The 23894-nt window shown below is 36.1% G+C and overlaps 1 protein-coding gene across 2 annotated transcripts in view; it reads right to left on the bottom strand.

Moving 5' to 3' along the window:
* USH2A (usherin) overlaps window positions 1–23894 on the bottom strand; it is a 368965-nt gene that overhangs the window by 259784 nt on the left and 85287 nt on the right. For both annotated transcript variants that reach the window (XM_033513296.1, XM_033513295.1), the window contains exons 18-20: window positions 23271–23428; window positions 21816–21960; window positions 11790–12020 (exon numbers count right to left, since the gene is read on the bottom strand). In XM_033513296.1, the coding sequence (XP_033369187.1) occupies window positions 11790–12020; window positions 21816–21960; window positions 23271–23428 (534 nt within the window). The remainder of the gene's footprint in view (window positions 1–11789; window positions 12021–21815; window positions 21961–23270; window positions 23429–23894) is intronic.

The following is a 23894-nucleotide window of genomic DNA, read 5'->3' as shown; positions in this document are numbered from 1 at the left end:
ACAGCTTTTAATAAAAAAAAAAAAAAAATCAACAATTTGCTATCAAGATTGTGAATTCTCTAATAATTTATTTTATGACATTTCTGTCACTATATTAAATGGTCCTTAGACCAGAACGGTACTACTTGGCAGGTTTGTGTTTTGATTCTATTGGTTATGCTCACAGTTGCTTTCTGGATTCTCAGTTATTATACTGCACAATAACTTTGCCATTACTCTGTAAATATGATTGTTGATGGACAATTCTGGGTTTACTTTGTTTCTAAAAATAAGAAAAAGAAATATTTTCAAACCATATTTTCTTCATGCCAACTTTTTCAAATTACTTCGCAGAATTAATTTACATCACCTTCATAATTTAAAAAAATTAAAGTTTTTAATAGTTTTGATTCCTTCTTTCTATGGATCATACATATGAATTTTTTAGAGTGGTTATATCAAAGTAAAAAAAAAAAGCAAAACAAACAAACCAAAAAAAAAACTCCAGAAGTCTAAATTCATCAGTGTCAGGAAACTGCTCTTTTCAGGATGCTTATCTAGAGGATGATGATAAAATTCTCAAAGAAAATTATGTTTGTGTGGAGACTTTGCATCTTAGAAATTTAGGGGCTAAAAAGACTCTTCCATGAAAGTCGTCCTGGACACCAAATTCTGACGGTTCACTAAACAGTAGAAAGGAAGGGAAAGAGTCTTTTTCTTGTCCTCTTAATTATCTGCCACTTTATGACAGCCAATATGAAAAAAAAAAAAGGAAGACAAGAAGTTTTAAAATTTTTTGTTTTGAAGATCACAGAAGGAAGACAATCAAGGAGATTACAATGGTAAAACCAAGAGGGAAAAAGAAAGTGGAAGAGGGAGAAGCAAGAAACAAATCATAGTTAGTGCAAAAACCATGGGAAAATAACTGAAAAGCAAAAGAAATCAAAAAAGGGAGGGAAGGGAAAATAGAAACAGAGGAGAGCCTATAACCACTAATAAGAACTCTCCTTATAAATCCAGTTGAAATACATGTTGTTGTAAACTCAGTACATTGGAAAAGAATTCACTCTATCCTTCATATAGAGATGTGAATCTAGTGCAGCAGTCAATGGCCCTATTAGTCCAGATCAGAGACTATGATTAAAGATTTCTATCCATTGACATCTGTATTTATCAGTAATGTTCCAAATGATGGATATGTGTGGGACTCTCCTATCACACTGGCATTTTTTTAATTACTATTCAGAATAACAATTTAGGCCACATTAGATAGATAAAAGTAAACACACAAAAATTAGGTAATGCAAAACCAAAACAGAAGAAATTAATGCAAACCCAAATAGAGGATGAGTAACAATATAGTCTACAATTATACAAACATACATTTCCCATAAGATATCTGCCTCAAGGATTTTATGATGTTCAGCAACTAAAACTGAATTCATGTAGCAAATAAGGATTTTGTGCACAGAAGCCTGTCTTTTTTGATGTAGTGCTCTGTGGATGTTTAATGAAAGAGAATGGGGAGTATGAAAAGTGAATGGACAGTTTCACAGCTAGCACAGTTCAATGTCACTCTGGAGGAATCTGTCTCCACCTCTTCCACAAAAGTCTTATGCAATGTGAGGTAAACCACTTAAGTCAAACTTTTCAGAGTTATTCATTTGTTATGCACTCTTCATTTTCTTGAGTGCTTGCATTTAAACACCCAGTGGAGATCTGTGTAAGTGTTAAGTGCTCCTAATTGAAAAGGGATTGACAGAAACACTACTTAAAACACATGAACTACTCTGAAATCTCAGGTCCTACCTATGTAAAACTCAAAATTAGCATTAATTCCTCTTTTTTTTTTTACACAAAGTCCCTATTCATAAAACAAACCTAGTAACACAAGTGCTGTAAAAATGCGTATCAATGACTACAAATTACTCTGGTACTCCAGTGAAAATAGCATAGGAAAAAAATTAAATCTGCATACACTTAAGAACTGATATGCACAATAAAACAGACAGAAAGCCATATACAAAACAAAGAAAGGATTTTCAAAAGGCAACAGCTGGTCCATACCATACCCAGAACCTATGGAAAGACAGTTTCTAATCAAATGGTTATATGCCGTCATAACATACAAATATAACACAGTTGAATGAAGTTCATGCTGCTTATTTACCTCCATTTCTTAAGCTTGAGGTGCTTAATTTTGGAAACTAATTTTTCCCATATGTACTAGTGCAGAAAGCTTTTTTTTCCCCTCCAAATTACCACAGTCTAATCCTGAATGATAGTTTTGTCATAATGGAATTATTCAGTCTATGATCTGATTGATTTTAGACCTTAAATACTGAATCTTAACACACGTAAATTTTTAATCCTTTAATTTCTCTATTCTGCCAGTAATTGATAAGGACAGTTGTACTTAGACAAGGTCTTAATTTAATCACCCTGAAAATCAATTAGAAGGTGAAAAGCTTCCTTATATTATTATTATGAAAATTTCCTGATCAAATTCACAATGCAATCATAATCAATGCATGACACCTCACACACTTTAGTCAATACATAATTCAATAGTTACATCTTCATCCTTTAAAAACAATACGGGAAGCAATTTGTATCTCAAAAGCAGAAATAATTTAAAGGCTCAGAATTAGTCCAACACAATGTCTGAAGTCATTGGACTAAATAAACCATTATAGAAATAATCTAAATAAGGGCCAGGCATGTACCAGAAAGCATTCATTTCAAGTATCTCTCTGGTGAATAAAATGGTAATTGTCTCTTTCCTGCAACCTTGTTGAAAACTCTCTGGTAGAATCAGAAGGAAAATTTTGGCCTGCTGTTAAGCAGGAGAGGTGAAGTAGTCAGCAACAATGGTGAAACACTCTCTTCTCATCTTCACCAGCACAAAAATCAAGGTTGATACCAACTTAGGCTCACCATCAGTAAAGCGAGAATTTGTATATGAACTATTACAGGAGCTTGGTCTCTACAAATTGATGTGACCTGAAAATATCCACTTGGGGGTGTTGCAAAAGCTTGTTGACATGGCTGTGAGGTCAGTCTCCACAATCTTTCAGAAGCTGTGGAGATCACGGGAAATCCCAGAAGACTGGAGGAAGGCTAATGTCGCTCCCACGCATGAGAAGGGCTTATGAGAAGGATGATGCAGGAAACTACAGACCCAATACTTCTACTTTAGTCCCTGGCAAAGTTATAGAATGAACTTTCCTGAGAGCTGCCACAAGTCAGATGAAGCACAGCTGGGAAAAGTCAGCATGGACTCACCAAACGCAAATCGTGCATGACAAACCTGACTGCATTCTATGACAAAGTAACTTCCTCAGTGGATGTTGTCTACCTCAATTTCACAAAGGCTTTCTATACTATTTGCCACTGCCTACTCCTAGAGAACCCAATGTGTGATGGTCTGGACAAGTGATGTGGGCTGTCAGGCAGCATCCAGAGGAGGGTGGTATTCAGCTCTTTTTCAAACTGGCAACCTGTCATAAGAGGAGTCACTCAGAGACCAATATTGAGCCTAAAGCTGTTTAGTACCTTCATAAGTGATCTGGATGATGGGATCAAGTGTACCCTGATGAGATGTGATGATGGCACCAAACTGAGTGGAACTGGACACTTTGGAAGGGAGAGCCACCCTGCAGGAAGACATGGATAGACTGAAAGAATGGGCTAACAAGAACATTATAAAGTTCAATGAAGACAAATATAACATCTTGCACCTGGGAAAACAGAAACCAGGAATGCAGCACAGGCTGGGATCTGCCCAGCTGGGGAGCAGCTCTGTGGAAAAGGACCTGGGCATCCTGGCGACAAGCAGCTCAATACGAGTGGAGAGTGTGCTGCTGTGGCAAACAAAGCCAACAGGGTGCTGGATTGCATCAACGAGGACATCTCCAGCAGAGATAAAGAAGTCATTATTCCACTCTACTCAGCTCTTGCCAGGCCACACCCAGAATACTGAGTTCAGTTTTGGTCCCTGCTGTGCAAAAAAGACATGGACAGGCTGGAGAGAGTCCAGAGAAGGGCCACAAAGATGATGAGAAGGTTGGGTAGCCTGTCAAATAAGGAATGACTGAGAAAATTCAGCCTTGAGAAAAGAAGGATCAATAGAGACCTTATCACCATTTTCCAGTATTTAAAGAGTGGCTGCAAGGAAGATGGAGAGCTCTTTTTTACAAGGAATCTTTTACCTGGAAAAGACAAGGAGTAATGGGTAGAAGTTACTCCTGGGGAGAATCCAACTGGACAAAAGATGAAAAATTTCACAATGAGCCAACCGTTGGAATAATGTTCCCAAGAAGTGGTGGATTTCCCAGCTCTGGACATTTAAGATTCAGCTGGAGAGTACTGGGCCATCTTGTCTAGATTATGCTTTTGCCAAAAAAGTTGGACCAAATGATCTTTTTCTTTTTGGCTATTATGTCTCATTAAATCCCTCTCTGAAAAGACACTTTGGGTTATAAGTTTGTTATACAAGTACATGAGAACCTCATAAAATCTTACAAAGTACTGAAGTACTGGTATGGAAGACCCATGATTGTTCTAGCAAATGAAAACCATTAGAAATAGTCACTTTTGTTTCCTATATCTTTGCGTCATCAGGTATTTGAGTTTGAGAATTTCCAGGAGCATTCATACATTCACTCCAAAAGATGACCATCCATTAAACTACTCACTTCTATGTTCAAACATGCTTCAAATTCTCTTTGATCTGTACTATTTGCTTTATCTGAGGTAAAATCAACCTCCATTTAACAGAGAGTACATGGATCTCTAGCATGCTAAGTTTTCAGAAGTTGCTTGGTACCTTCCACTCTCTCCTTAATTTTTTTTAATTAAATAGGCATCATGCTTTTGTGCAGCTTCTATCTTACAGCTTTTTCATATTCTTTGCTATGTTCAGCAACTTTTATTTCCTTAAATCTCACTCAACAAGTCCCTCTATTTTGTGCCTTTTCTCAGCGGTGCACAAGCACAAAAGGAAACCCAGAAGCTGTCACGCCTGAAGCAAAACAGCACTTCCATAACTGTTTCTTCTGCTAATTCTTAGGCTTAACACCTGCAGAGAGAATGCCTACTACATTCCAAAACAGTGAATCGTGTTTGCACAAAATTAGCAAAAGCCCAAATAGAGTTGTGACAAAAGGGGAAGAACTGCTCTTTTAAAATGTACAGTCATTTTGTGTGTCTGTGATAATCAAAACACCCAGTTCTGTAAGTGGTTTTTGCACAGAGAGATGAAACTACAACCTAGTCTAGAAAAGGGGCTTTCCACTGGCAGGTTGATATTATGAGGGAAAGCTCCTGCTTTTACAATTTCCATTGTATAACACTACTGTGTTCTCTAAAAGTTACCATGCACAAGCAGAAAAAACTGGCCATGCAGTGCAGAATGCACAACACTGGCAAAAATCTACTTTGGCACTACAGCCAAGAAGATGCAGGAAAAAAACCCCATACTGCTCTTGTATGCCCAAAGCTTGTGCTGCATAGTTTATCTGTTAAAGTACAAGAGGTAAATATGAAAAATAATACACAAGGTGAGATTGTTTTTTTCTTCTTACTTTCTGTAATGGCTACAATTGGAAAAAAAAAAAAAAAAAAGAAACAGAAAAAGCAGCTACTTCATATTGATAGAAAGTATGTCAGTGCCTAAAAAACCAGCTCATCTTAGTGAAAATATTACCCCTGTAACACTGGCAAGGTCAGCATCAGCTTGGCTTATTTGTTGCCTAAGTCCCTGTTGTGCATGTTCAAAAATGTTTTAAGTTGTTTTGTTCATAAAGCAGCAGAGTTCACTTTGTTGTGCTGGATCACTCCTTTTTCTCTATATGCAGCTCCTCTCTCGCTCCCTATCTTTAGGCTTCTTGGGATTCAAAAGGAAGAAAGGAAGGAATGTGTTTTTCAAGATGAAACTCCGAATTCATTTTAAGTACTAAGATAAAATTCTACCTAAAATCTCTGTGCAAACAGTTCTCAGGCAGAAAAAAGGATGGCTCTCTTTCTTACTGAAGCCAGCCACTTGACGGTGATATAGAAGATCTTTATCTTTCTTTCACAGAAGATGAAGATGCAGGTTGAAATCATTCTTTTGTGAAGACAAGAGAAGAAAATATAAGAAGTTGGCATAAAAATTAAAAGCATTTCTAAGGACAAGTCCTGTGGCAACAACCTAGACAGAAAGGACACAACAAAATGCGAGTTCTCCAAGAGCTTTTTAGTGTACGATTTAATATAAAACTCAGAAAAATGATTGGCAATATTAAAAGTTCCTGGACAAAAAGCATGTTCTTCATGTCCACAAAACAAATGTGGTCTCTTTCTTTCTCTCAGAGTATTCAAAAGCTTGGAGTAAAAACTTCTTTTGTAATAGTCTCTCCCTAAGAAAATCTTGTTTACTTTATTCAGTTCAATGTAATGAAATAAAAAGGCTCATTCTTCAAAAGCTATGAAAGGAAAAAATGCCTGCAGAGTGACAAAGAATACATAAAGCCAAACTAAGCAAAAAGGTGAGACTTGTCTCCTCCTCTTCCTTTCTCTCCATCTTTTCGGTGTAAGGCTGAGGCAAACAAATTTAACTGCATTTGCTGTAAAGTTGTGTCTACAGATTAGGGAATCCTTGACATCAATCTGGAGAAATAGATGGACCACAGGTGGACTATAAAAGTGAGTAAAAAACTGGCTAAACAGCAGGACTCAAAGCTTTGTGACAAGTGGCACAAAGCCCAGTGGGCAGCATTTACAAGAAACTGGTACTGGGACCAATTCTGTTTAACGTTTCTATTCATTAAAATGGATCCCAGGTGATGGAATGGAGTGTGCTGTCAAAAACTTTGGAGGCAATTAATAAAATTAAATTAAGGGCTGCAGTGGATACAATACAACACAGAGACACCTTATCAGGCTGGAGAAATGAGCTGACAGAAACCTTGGGAAATCCAGCAGAGGCAAATGCAAATCCTACAGTGCAGTTTTGCGTACTCTGACATTAAAAAAAAAATAAAATACTGAAGGTACTTGCAGACTGGAACAAATCTAGTGGCACCAAGATAGTTGGGGGCCAAAGCACATGACATTCAACAGGAGGCTAAAACAACAGGGTTTGTTTAGTTTTAAGTATGGAAGGATGCAGGAAATGACTGCCTTCTTCAATTACCTCCCCAAAGGATATAAAGAAGATGAAGCCACACTTTTTTGTGCCTCTATAGTGACAGAACAATAGACAATGGACAAGAGTTCATATGCATAAAATTTTGTATAGATATAGGGGAGAAAAGTAAACCAAAAGACAGGTCATACTGGAAACTGGAACAATATTTGGAAACATACGTAGCTACATATGGAAAGAAAATTTAGGCAAAGGCCTAAACAGGTCTAGCAGAACTTAATATGGAAGACTAGATGATTTCTCTTCAACATTAAATTATTACATTATTCTGAATTAGTGGTTAAAAGTAATTTCTACTGATCTGAAATCATTACTTGTATAAGGATATGCTAGAAAATATCTAAAGAAAAATTAAATAGAAACAAAACTTGTTCAACTCATGCAACCTTCCCCCTACACAGAAAATTGTCAATCAGAAAAAAAGGCAGCTCTTTCCTATTAAAAGTTATTTGGTGAAATGAACATCTTTCTCAGTTTCATTGGGTTAGTCTGAGTTTATAATAGGATATATGTTTGGAAACATTCTTAGAGGTCACAGAAACAATCCACTTACTCCAAAGCAGAATCAATTTTACCCAGGTTATTCCTGACAAATGCTCATCCAACTGTTCTTTAAAATCTGCAGTGTCAGAGCTTTTGTTTCTTTCTCACAACAATGAATTCTTTTGCTCAACTAGCCTGAATCTTTTAGAAAAAAAAGACAATCTACCTTGCTCTATTTTAAGCTTATTATGAGTGCATTGCTGCTTTACTCACAGTAAACATAAAAAGTTAATCTCTTCTTTTAAACTACACATTTTTATATATTTTAACACCATTATCATGTGTTATCTAAACTACAACATTTTCTTTACCCTCTCCTCTTACATTGTTTTAGGACCTTTAATGCCATTCATTTTCTTGGTATTAAGTCATAATGCATTCCATAAAGTTCTGTTGGGATGCTGGAAAAGGCCTGTTTATTTGGCTCCACAAACCAATGAAAATATCTGCCCCTTTGACTAACTATCAAATGTTTGCTCAAGATCCTGTGGAGTGGAATTTGTTTTACATTACCGTAAAGAGAGCTCACTGTGATGAAGAGCTATGGGGAGATCTGACACTGAATGACCACAGCCATTCTCAGCACTTCAGCTCAGAACAAATGTAAACGACGCCTGAGCAGTGTTCCATGGCAAACTCATTAAGAAACATCGTTACTGGAAAGATTCTCCACTCTGAGAAATGTCTGTGTATCTGAGCCAGAATCTGGCTGTAAAAACACTAGCACAGATATAAATATTTTTTTTAAATACATATTTTTAAGACCACTTCACTATACTAAAAATGTCATTGCAAAAAAAGTTCTCTTTGTAATGCTTAATATATTAACATCTTACCTCATACAGTTATTTTCTAATTGTTACAGAGCTGAATACACATCATGTAGAGGTTAGCAAAGATTACATAGTCCAGGCAAGACATACTTCTTTTTAAGTGTATTACCCTATTTCAGAAAACTTGAAGCAAAACCAAGGCCAAACACAAAACTTTCTTCAGAGTAGACTACATTTTGATCAATATTACATGAATAATTTTCTTTTAAAACAAGTAGCATCCAAGAGGAATGACATTTGAACTCCAAGCTTGCCTGTTCTACACCATATATAAAATAGATATTGTTTCTCTTGATGACAAGACATCCAGAAAGGCAAACACAACAGCAGTACTACAGCATTCTGACTCCAGACTCACAGCCACAGCACACAAGCTAGATCAATAAAAGAAAACCACACAAAATAAATAATTTGTAAAACCTTCTGGTCAATTCTAGAGGTCCTTTTAAGTATAAAGTCCCACATTAGGTAGAATCGAAACTTCAGCACCCCATACATTAAATCACACCGCTTTGTTGCCTCATGGGGAAGATATGAAGATAAACACCTAAATACTCCAATTTTCAGAGTGATGGGAGATGGATATGTTCCTTAGCTAAAACAACACTAACAGCTCTCCTTTGCCTTGTGGTATTTTGATAGATCCAACAAATGCTGCTGTATCTAAAAACTTCAGGGAATGTAAATAAGCATTAAAAATCAAGTCTGCATAATTTGGGAAATATTATACATAGCTAAAACACTTCCTTACATTTTGAAGAGCTGAAAAGTTGCATGTGGACAGTTCCAGCAGAAAAAAGTCTTTTTACTCTATTTCCTCTCATCTAATGTGTACTCAGAACACATCTTCCTGTGCAGCTGGAGGTTTTGTTACAGACAGGACACTGCTTAGTGTAGCCAGTGTTTATTGAATAACTTTTTTTTTTTAAAGATCATTTTGGAAAACTTCCCAGAAAATACATCTGCCCCTATTACTTGCACCTTGGACTGTAAGACCAGCCAGGGAGGTAGAGAGGACAACTGCATTTATTAGCAATGAATAAACTGATCAATCTTTTTCTGGATTCACAGTGGGAGATTCCAGACGCACCGAGAAGTATCTGTCTGCTGACTGACACATACAAGATGGCACATTTTTTTGTCAAAAAGTACCCAGCTGCACGCACACTAAAGCTGTTCCATCCATAAAGCACAATTGCTTACTGCTTGTCTTCAGAAATGGGTAATAAGAGAGGGTCTCAACAACGAAACAACTGCAGAGTGCAGTTAAAGAATATTTTTCATCCCCTTAAGTGTCTGTCTTTCTAAACTCTCCCAAATTTGCTATCATTTTGCCCTCCATCATGTTTCAGAAGAAGGACAGATGACCTACTTAGAAAAACACAGATTTATATTTCTGAAAATATTTATTGAGTTGCCAAACCTGAACTAGACATTTTTAGGTACCAAACACAGACTGATTAAATCTGATTGTCAGCCATTACTAGCAGATGTCTGGACAAATTGCCTAGTGTGTTTTAGTTCTAGGCTGTCTCCAAATACTCTGACTATTAGCTGGTAGAAGAGACAGAACACAATCCAAAGCTATGATAAATTATATTTATCCATATAACGTTATCAGCCATCAGCTGCCACTATCAAGGGAGCTTTATTTTAACATCTCCCAACCTGCCTGTCCAAACTCTCTCAAATCATCTCAGCCATCACAATAAACTTTACTCAAGCCATCAGTCTCAGCTTCTGGAGCAGAACTAAACCCCAGAGTGAATCGACACTTGGGTAGATTGGTGCTGGGTTTGCTTGATTACAGACACAACTGACAACAGAAGAAACATCAAAGGGTTTTTTTCTAAATATATAGTAAAGCCTGCAAACTGATGTCAGGAAAACCATTGAGCAATTTGGATGAGGAAAGTAGTCCAACAGCTGTTCCTACAGATTCCCACACAGAGACAGGTTGTGCCAGTCAACACAGTGTCAATATTTAACGAACACATTATCACTTGTTATTATTATTTATCAGTCAAGTAAGCACCTGGCTAGAAAAAAAATGTGAAGTCTTCTTCAACTTTGTTTAAGTCAGATTCACTGGGTGACCATAGAAAGACAAGAAACTGATCTCTGTTTTGAACAAAACCTGAATTTGCACATACACTCTTGCAAGTACTGAGTGCTCAAACATTGTTGCCAGAATTACCTGTGGTGACCCCAAAGACAAGGAATGCCAGCTGAGTGCTCTCCAAAGCCCCAGCATTTTTGTGTGTGTCAATAATTCTGCACAGTTTTTGCAGCCCTTCTCTCTCTTAAACAAGGCTTAGTACCAGGTTGTGTCACTGCCACCGGTGCAGCCCCCTGCACCCTCAGTGTGCTAGTTAATTCTTGCTCTTACAGTCACCTAGATTCCTTCTGGATTTCAACTTACTGCTGTCATTCTCATGACCTGAGATACACACACATCTTTCATATGCTTTTATTTTTAAGTCTTCAGCTCCGCTGTTTCTTCTTTTAAACACTTATACTTCACGCATGCAAATGCAAGATTTCACTTACAGACCTCTACAGCATCTCAAATGTGCAATCAGGTTCATTTTTTGCAAAAAAACATATTGTCTATATCTTTGCTTTATCACAGAAGTCAAGACATCAGCAAATTATGAGAATCACAGAAAAAGGATATAGGTCTGCTTCAGTCTGAAAACCTCCTGGTTCCAAAATGAAGTAACTAATCAAGAAAAAAGAGAGACCACTCAAAGGCCCCGAAACAGTGGAATTCTGTCAGTGGCAGGCTTTTTTCTTTCCTTAACAAAACAAACAGGGTCACAACACAAATGCTCTGAACCTGGAACACAGAGTTTTTTGAGTGGCTCAGGAATTCTCAAAAAGGCACCAAATAAAACACATCTTAGCACTCACAGCAAATTAATTAAAAAGCTTTTATCCCAGGAGAATAAATAAAATCTCATATTTCCAACTCAGAAACAAGTCAAATATGCAGCAACAACATTCACTGTCATGTTCATCTCTCTGTCCAAACATGACGTAACAAAAATTCCACATGTCAAATGATTTCCACAGGCTTTTAAAGTGAGAATCAAAATAGCCCATACATCATTAATCATTACATTACTTTAATAAATTAGAACCTACCTACTTTAACATAAAAGTTTTATAGAACACGATACTAAATGGTAAAACACATGCAGAGCACAATTAGTACATTTTTTAAGTAATTTAAACACATTTACCCGTAAAGTAGGTATTGGTGGGGAGAGTAGAACTCGCAAATCTGTAATACCCATTTCCTGGGAAACGGATCCCTTTTGTTACTTCTATATTCATTGTAGCTAAAGATGAATCCATCCTTTCCACCTGGTAGATAGGAGAAGGCCCATTAAGCTCTTCAGGTTCATTCCAAGTTATCTTTATTGTTGTGCTGTTTATTCCTTCGACAAGAGGGGCACGAAGTTTTCTTGGAGCTGTGGATAAAAAACACTTGGGGAATTATTTATTGTACATAACATAATCTTTACAAAATCCTGTTTTATTTTCTGATCTTAAGAATAAACACAGATATCCATAGAAGCTTAATTAGGAGAGGAAAAAAAAACTCAAAATATATTCTTAATCTTTATGAGAAACTTACTTTCAGTTTTACAAGAAATACTTTATTTGTTTCTTCAGGCTTTAGACAAATATCTCTATAATTATATCTAAAATATTTTTATTCATCATCTTTGAGAATATTAATCAACAACTTCATAAAGAGTATATCTTGATTCCTTCCTTCCTTCATGGGCCTCTCATGCCAAACTCCAAGTGTATATCTGTATGACATTCCCAAGTGGATATGAGCAAAAAACCGAAGGAATATTTGAACAGTTATAAGTCTTGTTACATCTCAGTATGGTACATGACAACAGCAGTCTCTTGTCACTGGACTTATACTCAGCAAGAGGAGAAGAACAGCTCTGCAGGCCCATCCAGTTGTTCACATGATGTGCACACCAGACAGAAGCTTGTGCTCAGATAATTACTTACTAAGAAAATAACCCTCTCTAATTTTTCATCACCAATTCTGGTGCACACCAGGACTTCAAACAAGAGTTTGTTTCCACAAAGGTAGCAGCATAAGATAGTTTTACATTACAGGATGATTCTTCTACCATTAAACCCAATACTCTGATATTCTTCTAAACACACTGATAGCATTGGCTACTCTGTATCTCAGTTATTGACTAAACTTATTACATTTTTTTAACAAAATACTGTACAGTAAGCCACTGGAGGGCAGCATGACCTGTTTGGATAATGACATGGTGGTCTTACAGGTGGAAAGAAATGGACCATCACTGAAATAATAGAAGACATCATCTGGAGAAGTATGAGAACACTTTGCTATATACAGAATCTATACACATCTTGATTTTTCTCTCACCCTTCTTCCCCCAATAAAGTGGATTCAACAGGAACTTCATTTGTGCCCAGGTAGCGAAATACAATGACAACTTGTAAAAATTACTTGTTCCCATAATGACACAGTAAAGAGCAATAAACGCCTTTCAAGAACAATAAAACCTGAATTAAAATATGGGCCTTCAAAATCTGACGTATTACTTCACAGCCCAGCATTGTACATAGCATGAGTTCTTTAGAGAAGGAGAGATTGCTTAATTTAAAATGAATTAATAACATCCTTTTAAACATTCCTGCATTCCCAAGATCATTAACATATTTTTAATTTTTCCTATTTGCCAGTAGTATATTATTTCTTTCTTTTTTCTTCTTCTTTGTCCCCCACACCCCATAACTTGATAGATATTCTTCTTGGAGAAAGCAGGGAGTGGGGGAACTGGGAAACTGCCAAAGGCACTATGTGCTGTAAATCCCTGCTTAGGTATCATTTATGACTTCACAATCTAATTAGTATCTCACGCGATGGTAGAAATTTACAATGTCAAAATTGAAGTAATGCAGTGTGAGGTCATAAGCTTCCCTGCATAAGTAGGGCACAGCACTAATGAATTGTGGTATTAATGCACAAGTTTAAATAGAAAACATGGCTTAACAATCAAAACTTCACCTCTGAGGGAACCAGCCTACGTCAGCATTTTAAATGTGAACTGAAGAGGTTGAGCCCTCCAGTTCAGATTACTGATGGCAAAACAGAAATGCTAAAATTCATTATTTTTCAAATGCATATAGCTGACTAGCACTCATAACAATAACTACATCTTCCTTTAAAGTCTAGTATTAATAAATGGCAGTTACTTGGACCATAATTATGGCATCTCTGATACCCAAACCTGAAGCTTTTATGGGGCTTATGCAATTAACTACTTAAATGCATCGTAACACTTGCTTCTCTGACAGGGAAGTATTGATTTTTTAATCATTTTCAAGTCTCCTCTAGCACAAATAAATGTACTACAGTTACAGTTAATGCACTGTGTACACGCATTAAACACTGGCATGACACAATTTATTATTTTGTGATATATGGAATATAAGACTACCCTTTCAGAAAGTAACATCCTTGCTATAGCACAAGTATTTAAACTAGTCTCCTTGATGCTTGAGAATTCTTGTGCATCAAGACAGAAGCAAAATATACAGGATAGGTTACATAAGTATTTAAAAACAAAAAAAAACAAAGAAGCCCAAACAGAAAACCTAACTGCACACAAAAACAGGTGGTCTTGAAATAAATCTGTAGCACTAGCCCAGCAGGGTACTAAATGCTGAAATTAAAAATATTCAGCACTAAAGATACAGTATATATTTTCCTAAAGGTGTCACTGTGGTACCTGTAGCTACTTTCTGAAAGATTAATCGAGTACAATTTTACCTATTTAATTTTTTTTAGTCACGTTCTGTTAAAACACATCTGTCAAAATAATGAGCGTACTGCATTTTAGTGGATTCAAAGTCACATTTTTGTGTATCTTAATTATGTCGTTTTAATGCCTTGCTATATAATACATATTTAATATATTATAAGGCTAAAACAGTATTTAAAAGCCCATGATTGCTGCATGCCATTGTGTAGCAGAGGGCACAGAAAAGACCAATAAAGACAGATGGTCCATACAGCTTATGCTGAAGTCATATATCTAAATATAGATGTTGCTACACAGGTCATTACAAATAAGCCTTTCCCATGTGTTTATGCACACACATGTACACAAAAATGAAGTTGGTAAGTAAAGAGCAGTTAATTTTGTTTTGTTTGAAATAATATCATTTTAGTTTTAGGCTTGAAGACAGATGCCAGCATTTCACTCTGAACAGATGGTAATTCCATCTAATAGTGCATCTCTGTATTAGTAAGGTCTGTTGTGTATACAAACAGTAATAAACACTAGGTAAGGATCAAAATAAATTTTAATTGTTGACATTAAATTCTGGCAGCCATGGTTCTAAGGATACAATACTCTTTTCTCAAGTCTGTCAGGTTTACTAATACAACTGCCTAAGCTTTTCCATACTCTGCCAGATTCTTGTCCCAGGAATAACGTATCTACACTGTGGCTAAATTTTACAGGCTTACATATGTTTGAGTAACTTCTGCTCAGCTTATTGTAGGTAGGTACTTGTGCACTCTTCCACTGAAAAACCTCAAGTAGACACTGAATGGTTCAGGAAGGTAACAAAATGTATAGTTTTTAACTGTTCTTAAGTTGAATCCCAAAAGCATATGTACAAAATAAAAGAGAAAAAAAGCCAAATTTGAGGACAAAATGTTACAGAAAATATATTTTTCTTCTCATATTGGAGTTTACCTTGCAGGTAAAATTGCACACCTCACTATGGGTCATGTACTTCATTTCTGATTCCAGAAATTAGTGCAGAGGACCTCGAGTTTGGGATTTCATTTCAGGTATGCTCTCTTTTTCTGTATTTCACAATGGTATCAGTCATTTCAACAGTAAATGAGTCAAGCAATAATACCTACAACTTCTGACAATATTCTGAATTTTAAGAGGTTCTTTAGAGTCCATTTTGGACTCCTTCCCAAGAAAGAGAATAAAACTCACCCACAATGGACATCAAAAGAAAATTTAGTAACATGGATATGTTGCAATCATATTTCTTTTAAAATAGATGCAACCCACTGTATTTTTTAAAAATCATGAAAAATATATTGCTTCCACCATATGGGACAACCAACGACTCACCAACCGATTTAAGATGCAGCATATTGAGCTGACCATATGTTACAGTGCTGTTGAATGGCTGAGTGATTCATGCCCGTCACATTCTAGTATATCAATTAAAGCTCCTTGAAGTCTGCATGATTTGTGTCTCTGTTATTAAACCCTGCTAATTCATCCCACTTACACATCTGTTATAAATCTCTAGGAGTGCTGCATGATTCATGGCAATCTGTGAGCATGGTACAGCAAATTCTTCTCCTTGTAATTAACAGTAAATTGTTTTACTGCCATGCAATGAATTTTTCAGTTATATTGCAAATGAACTCCTAAATGCACGGTTCTTTCCTAAGAACTGACTTATATTATTAGGCAATTAAAAAGTATTGCTTTGAACCAAAAGCTTTTAATCAAGAGGAATGCAACTTAAACATAGCTTAAAAATGTTGCAAATTTGACAGAGAGGAAAAAGAACAAACTGAGCTGTTTTGAGCTATTTTCTGACATAATATATGGTTGGTAGGGGACAAGAAACAAATAACTTTTAATTCCCTACTGATACCCTGAAATTCAAAGAGCAGTTTAACTACAGCTTGAACACTTGGTAAGACAAGTTTGAGCAGATTCTATTTATCTCAGAAGTTACTTAAGTCATCTGTCATTAGGAAATTTCTCCGATTACTTTACACTTTTCTAATTGTAAAACAGCATCTTTATTCTTGGAATAAATAATTGGATAATTAGCCAAGCTGAATCATCAGAGGATTCCAGTGCTGCTCAAGTGTTCTTGTCAAAGGTGAAGCAAATTCATTTCAGCTTTGCCTCTGTAGCTTTCTGAAGAGGCTTTGATTTTTTTTCCTGCTACATTCTTGGCAGCAGCCTCAAATTCATGAGTCCATACATCAAGTCAGTAGTTTAACAACAAATGAAATTAAATTCAAAGAAGGGAAACTAATTGAAGGACAGCAACAAAAGTGTTTGGTAATGTGCTTTTTAATATGGCATGCCACATTTGCATGATAATTTTTCCTTTTTAGCATGGAGCAGAAAGTGACTAGCTTAATGAGGGATTATTCAAGACAGGAATGAACAAAATGCATTCATAACTAAGAACAAAGATTGTATTATGAAACGGAAACAGGCAACTGCCGAGAAGTAACTGGATGATTGGTTTATGCATTATGAATAAAAAGGTAGAAAAATATTTATATTAGTATTCACTAATGACTATATATACAAGATTGTTGTAATTAAAATTATAAATTAACATATTAAGAGTGCTTGTTTAATCACTTTGGGTCCTATTCACAATGAAGAGACTTATGTACATGCATGCAAAACAATCTGTGTTTCCAGGCCAGCAGCAAATGGCCCTCGTATTTCCCTTTTGTAACAAAGGAAACTATACATTTCTTACTACCTGTTTAATGGGTATTGGTGATTTTAGAATTGAGGCATAGGCTTTCATAGAAAAGCCATCTATGACAGACATAAACAAATGAAGCTTTTGAAAAGGGTCTGCATTGGACCTTATTCATGAATGCAAAAAATGGAAAAAAATGGACAAATTACTCAGATTAAAAGGGTAATCAAAAAGAAAAGAACAAGGAGTGTTAGACAGCACAGAATTACCCCAGCAAACCCAGAGCCAACTCCAAAGCCCCAAATACAATTGGTTGAGAAGTCTGCCAAGAAGCCAGACACAGCTGGTGCTGGAAGAATATCTCCTACAAATTAGCTTCTGAACCCTGTAATTGCCATCAAAAGCAAAAGATCAGGAAAACAATGTGCTGGGGTAAATGGCAGCAATCACAAAGCAAATACTTTGCTATGTCTTAAAAAGTGCTTTTTAAATAAATTTAAAAAAAAAAATTACGAGCAAAGGCAAACTTGATTACAAGAAATAAGCTTAGTCACACATCAGCTAATGAAACATAGCTGTATAGATTGTTTAAGGCAACCTTTGACTATATGATTTGAGATCAATAGTGTAAGCAATTGTACTGGTCCAAGCATTCAAATGGCTAATTTCATCCTGCTGAAATGACAGGAAATGATGGGAATGAAATAGCATTTCTCTGCCTCACTGAAAAATTTTGAAAACATGCATGTTTTGTATTGGTAATTCATAATTTCATGCAGAAAACATTGTCACAAAAAGAAACTTTCAAATACCAGGTCTCTCACTGGTACGAGCTAGTAGAGTTCTATAGGCTCAGAATCCAACATGAGAGAAAAATCACACAACAAAAAGTGGTTTTGAAATTAAAAAAAAAAAATAAATTTCAAAAGGTCTAGTAGAAACAACAGGCTGAATGCCATTTGCAAAAAAAAAAAAAATAATTAAAAAAAAATAGGAATTTGAATGTGGCGGAACCCAGAGAGAAGAATAAAGTAAAATTTTGCTCTATGTATTGAGATGAAAAATGTGTAATTACTGTCCAATATTTCTCTCAGTTACATGCAGATCCACTTGATCAACTGAGTGAAGATCACTTGATGATCTTGAGATAGCACAGACAAAAACAAAAATGTATCAACAATGAACTTTTGCCTCATCTATCAGCCAAGGATTTCAGTTGCATAAGCACAATTATTGCGGCACATGAAAGTATTTCAAATACCACAAGGATTGTGGAAGCTGCAGCACCTTAATTTACCATTTGAAAGACTGATTAAAAAATATGAAACACATCTTTATTAACTGCATGTTTAAAAGCCTGCTATTTATGTATTTGTATTTGTATCTGAACAGACCAAATTGAGGCTCTCTATCTGTCCAGTCACTTTCTCTTTGAGTAACAGGGATGGGTAATTCTCTTCTATTACCTTCCTGTCCTTGTTTTTTCATCCCAATACTGCATTTACACTAACATTGATCTTCCAACACATTTTACCATTCTTGGAGCATCAGGCATAACAGTTCTTTTATTTAGCTCATCCTCCTGGCTTCATATTTATTTGTAACACTCAGCCTTTTTATAAAATAGCTCCATGCTTAGCAGTTTTACTTTGTTTTCTCACACTCTCTCCTCCCATTCTTCTGATTTGTCTTCTTTATTACCATTTACAAACATCGTGGGTGTATGTAGTGATGAGGAGGAGTAATTTTGCCAGTCTGACAGACACAAGGACATATGGCCAATTTGAGTTTTCTTTCACTCTACTCCTGCAAAGCTACACATGAGATATTCCCAGTACAGATGCCTATATTGAACCAAGTTAGAATGAATCCACTCATTAAGATTGCTTCTGTATTTTAACCAGTCATAGTCCAAAAGAATTTTCATTGAAAAATCAGCAGACTCTTCCTGATGTTTCTGCCCCCTTGAGTGCTATCCTTAAATTCTGTGTGAAGTAGTCTCTTTTCTTTGTCTTTTCAATCTTATCTCAAAATCCCTTACTCCTCTTCCTCAACAATTTTGTTTCTAGTGATTTCATGCCCTTGTTACTGCCTCTGTTTTAATTTTCTGTCTTAAAATGCATTAAAAATAAAAAAAAAACCCAAAAGAAAAAAAACAAAAAACAAAACCTGCAAGTCTTCAGAGAAAAAGATTAGGTTTTAAAGAGCATTTTTTTCATAACTAGGCTTCAAATAACCTTAATGGATCTGAACAAAGCTTAAAAACTACTTGAGACTTCTAGTGGTAAATTTTAGAAGCCACTGGCAATTGCAAAAAGAAGCCCCTTGCTAATACACATCTGTTGGACATGACAAAATCACAGCCATCAAGATACCCATTGATTGAAATGGTACATGTTATAAACCTCTATACTCTATACATAGAAGGGGAGTTGACATGGTTTTCCATTATTGTTTTCCTCCTCCTCCTCTTGAGGATCAGAGGGGAACAATTAGTCTAATTTAGTATAACCTCTAGCCCAACTTGAAATACAATTCAAAGCTCCTGAACTGTGTTATGATGCAAGGGGACCATCATGTTGGAACACATTCAGTCAATACTTCCTCCAAAAAGCTGCCTTTGCCAGGGCATGGAGGGGGACTGGAGTCCAGCCAGGAATGCTGTCACTTTGCCAGGGAGACATTCCTCCATAAAAAAGAACTCCCCAATAGTCCTAGAAAGACAATTCTAATTTAATTTTGCACTTTTCAATGACAGAAAAAGAAAGGATAGAAATGAACTAAGACTTGATTATCTATTTTTACAAATACTGGGGATTAGTTTTCCCAACTTTGTTTTAAATTTTAACTCCCTTTGATTGTCATCACGTAAGAAGTGCTTCTTTTAAATTGTCTTTGGAAACACAGTCTTAGAGAACCTCACAGAATAAAACACGCACACACACACACAAAAAGAAAAAAAACAAAAACCAAACCTCACATACAAAAAAAAAAAACCAAAAAACAAAAAAGGCCTGCATAGACCTGCATAGACAGGATGAAACAAATATCTCCAGAAACAAAAAAATGTGACTTGTGGAAGACAAAATTGCATGAAAAATGCAAGTTTTTCATTTTTCAGTTTGCCAAAATTCAAGACATTGCAACAACATGCTTTAAAAACACAAAAGGAACACAATACAGCACTGATTCTTTTATTTCAAGGCTTACAGCAGTAAGTAGCAAAAGGCTTCAATGCAAAACAGCTAATAAATGGGGACATGCCTGCTATGCTATTTTGTATTCTCCTGTCTTCTCTAATGTGATAGGTCTCTGAGTATTAACACAGCCAGGGAGGAGATGGTCATAAACAAGCTGTCAAGCATAACTAAGCTATTGTTCCTGAATCTTTTAATAAATGTATAAATGCAAAGTTGGATCATTTGTAGTAATAAGGTGTGCTGTTTAGGCAATATTTGTTTCAAAGGTTATCAGCACAGACTGAAACACTGTTCCTCATGACTGTGTGGAATGGGATAAAGGCATACAAGTATGAGGCTCTGTAAATGGCCAGCTTTCCACTTGAAAAGAAAAGGCCATGAAATAAATAGACATGAAAAACTGAGGACAGACAAGAATATCCCAAAACTTCAAATTTCACTTCAGCAGAAAATTTCAGATGTTTTCCTCTGTGAGATGAAATTACATGAAAGAGGTAATTGCAAAGATCATCATCACAACATCCATATGACAACACCACTAATCATTTAAACATTTTTAGTTCTAATTCTTCAACATTTTTAGTTAAGCATTTTAGCTAATATTGTGGAATTAACGTGCTTTAGATGCCTATACAAAAGGAAACCACAATGTTAAGTGGTCAGCTCTCTTCGGATGACCACTAGTATGTCACACAGCATGGGTTTGAACTTCCTCATTCCATGAATAAAGAGACTTGTAAAGCTGATAATCCTAACAATTTCTCTCTTAAAACCCTCTTGAACTACCAATGCCCAAGAAGTGAGTTTATTCCAGTCCTTTCTTTAAAGTAAATACAGGCTTTCTCCATCTCTGTTCTGGACTGATGTGTATTTTTCCCAAATTTTTAGACAGTACCTTTGAAATCCATGCCCATGCTACTGAAATTAACTTGAAGACTGAAAATGTATTAAGGTGCACAGGAACATATATAGAGCTTCTTTAGCACTAGATACACATCTACAAAGCAAAATCTCAAATCTCAGGGGATAAATAAGCATTTTCAAAAAAGCAGACCCAGAGCACGTACGTTACTTCTGATTTAGACGCACAAATACACTATGTACTTATGTTACTCTTATGGCCATGGAACTCCTCCTGCATGTGTTAAGCAAAGCACTGGCACAGCTGGAGTATTTTATGTTTCTTGTTATGCAAACACACACTGAAAACCCCCAACAACAAATTAACAACTTCTTAGCATCATAAATGAATGAGTGGATGCAGCCACATTTATGTACCTCCACCATTTAAACAAATGGCAACAAAAGCTATACATAACATAACTTGCAACTGAGAGAGCAGTACTCAAATCCTACTGACATAGCAGAATACTTAAACCTCCACTGAAAACATTTTGGGTTTAATCTGTCAAAACAAACAAATAATAATTAAGCAAGTCACTTTGTATTAATACAACACCTACCCCTGCCACTGTGCATCAAACTAGGACCATCATCATGGTATTCATTAGTAAACCATGTGTCAGCTTTGCACTTTGCTACAGATTGTTTCCTTACCAGCTGCCAAGGTTTGCCCCATGCCTGGCTCACTGGTTACACAACCAATTTGATTGCACAGAGTAACAGTAAAGTTGTATGTCCTGTAAGGTTTTAATCCCGTTGCTACATAGGAGAGCTCATGAGCCTCAGCTATATGCAAAACCTGCAAAGCAAACAGATTGGAAGACAACAGTTGGTTAATAATATTTTCATTCCTGTCATTTCATGACACGTTCACTAATAAGGAACTTGTCTCTGAACTTGCAGATTCCTTCACTCAGACGTGAGAAAGCCTGAATAGACCAACTGAGGGAGAGGATTATTTTGGAGAGTCTGAACAAGCTGGGATTTAGGTGATAATACTTCCAATCACACTGTTTTATGAGGTAATAAGCCAGTTCCTGAGTGGATAAATGAGGAAACAAAGTTATTGCCTCATAAAACTGTGTGGTGGTGCAGTTATCACTACAAACAGTGCAGCTACAATTGAGATGACGAAAATGACACTATTAAGTTGTGAAATCTGACCACCATTGAAGGAGTGACATGATTAGCAGGCATTAGGAGGGAGGGCAATAACAAATACCTACAAACACTTGCATCTGCTTTATTTTAACATGGGTATAAGCTATGAGTGGGAGGGGAACTGAATAAACGGTAGCATTTTAGATATCTTTGTAATCAGATTTTTTTTTGCATGAAGAATATTGCAAGCCAGTGACCAGAAGCAATTGGCATTTCTGTATTGTTACAACAGCCCCGAGAACAGTAGTATCCCCAGCTGATAAGCAAATAAACTGAGGCCCATCTGTGGTAATACCAAAAGACAAAATCAGCTCTGAATGAGAAATACGATATGAGAGCACCAGATCCACTCCCACATTCTGATTATGTATCATTTTTATGCTCATTCCTAAGCTTTCAGTTTGCTGCTAATGCCATGATGTTTGTTTGCCAAACCCAGTCACTCAAACATTACAACAGTATTTTAAAGTCACATATTTTGACTTTTTACATCTGTTTCTTTCTGGTATTATAGGTTTCCCCACTTCAAAAATTCATCCAGACAAGTACCTTCTTAAGGAAAATGTAGATACCTATAACATAAAATGGCTTTAAGCATATTAGCAAACACAGAAACAGTACACACAAATATCAAGGTAATTTAAATTTTGTTGCACAATCTCATCCCTCCTAATTTTGAATCTCACCAGCTACTGGAAACAAGTCAGATCAGAAAGACAAAATGCAGAGTAGCATACATCAAACATACATCAAGTATGTTTGAGACAACTTAAAATGCAGAGTAATATACATCAAGCACTACATCAAACCTGTAGGTGGAAAAGTTAGATCAGAGAATACACAACACAAACCAGGGAAAAAATTCATCACAACACCTCAGAGGACATCAGGTTTTATCAATTTTATTATTACCAGTTAGGAAAAACTTAATGTAACTAACAACAATACCTGGGAAAATGGTGGCAAGGACCTTTGTTCAGTCATCAGACTGATGCTATACCCCATCACTTCTCCTCTTGATACATTATCTTCAGGTTTTTCCCATGACACATTAAGGGAATATGGTGAAAGAGGGAATACTGATGGAGATGGCATGAATGCTGGGGCTGAAATAAAGTTATATTAATAATATGATAAAATAAATTAGCAATATGTATAATGCAAGCTTCCTCACTGTATTTGTAAAACACCATTTCAGACAATTATTTCTTTTCCCTTTCTAACCTTATTTTCAAGTCTAGCTGAAATTTTCACCTTATTTTGGTAAGTACTTCACTCATCATTCTCCTGTTTTCTACTCTGGCTGTGAATGCAGATTAAAACTCTGCCTGTGTCTTCAAAGAAATACTAATCAACACTACAGTCCTATCCCCTGTAGCAGGCAGGAAAGTACATACGAATGAAAAGGCCTTGAAGAAAAACTTCACGCAACATGGGAAAAAACTGATAAAAGCAAAAAGTGTTCAATACTTCAGCATCTTAAAAGCAATTCTGTTTGCTAGGCCAGTTTGAAATTAACATGTCTCTCACTTCTTACAAAACAGTTCCCCTGTCTTCCATAGTAAATCTGTT

This window comes from Parus major, chromosome 3, assembly GCF_001522545.3.
Source record: "Parus major isolate Abel chromosome 3, Parus_major1.1, whole genome shotgun sequence".
NCBI lineage: Eukaryota > Metazoa > Chordata > Aves > Passeriformes > Paridae > Parus > Parus major.
This window is presented reverse-complemented; position numbering and strand designations above follow the sequence as displayed.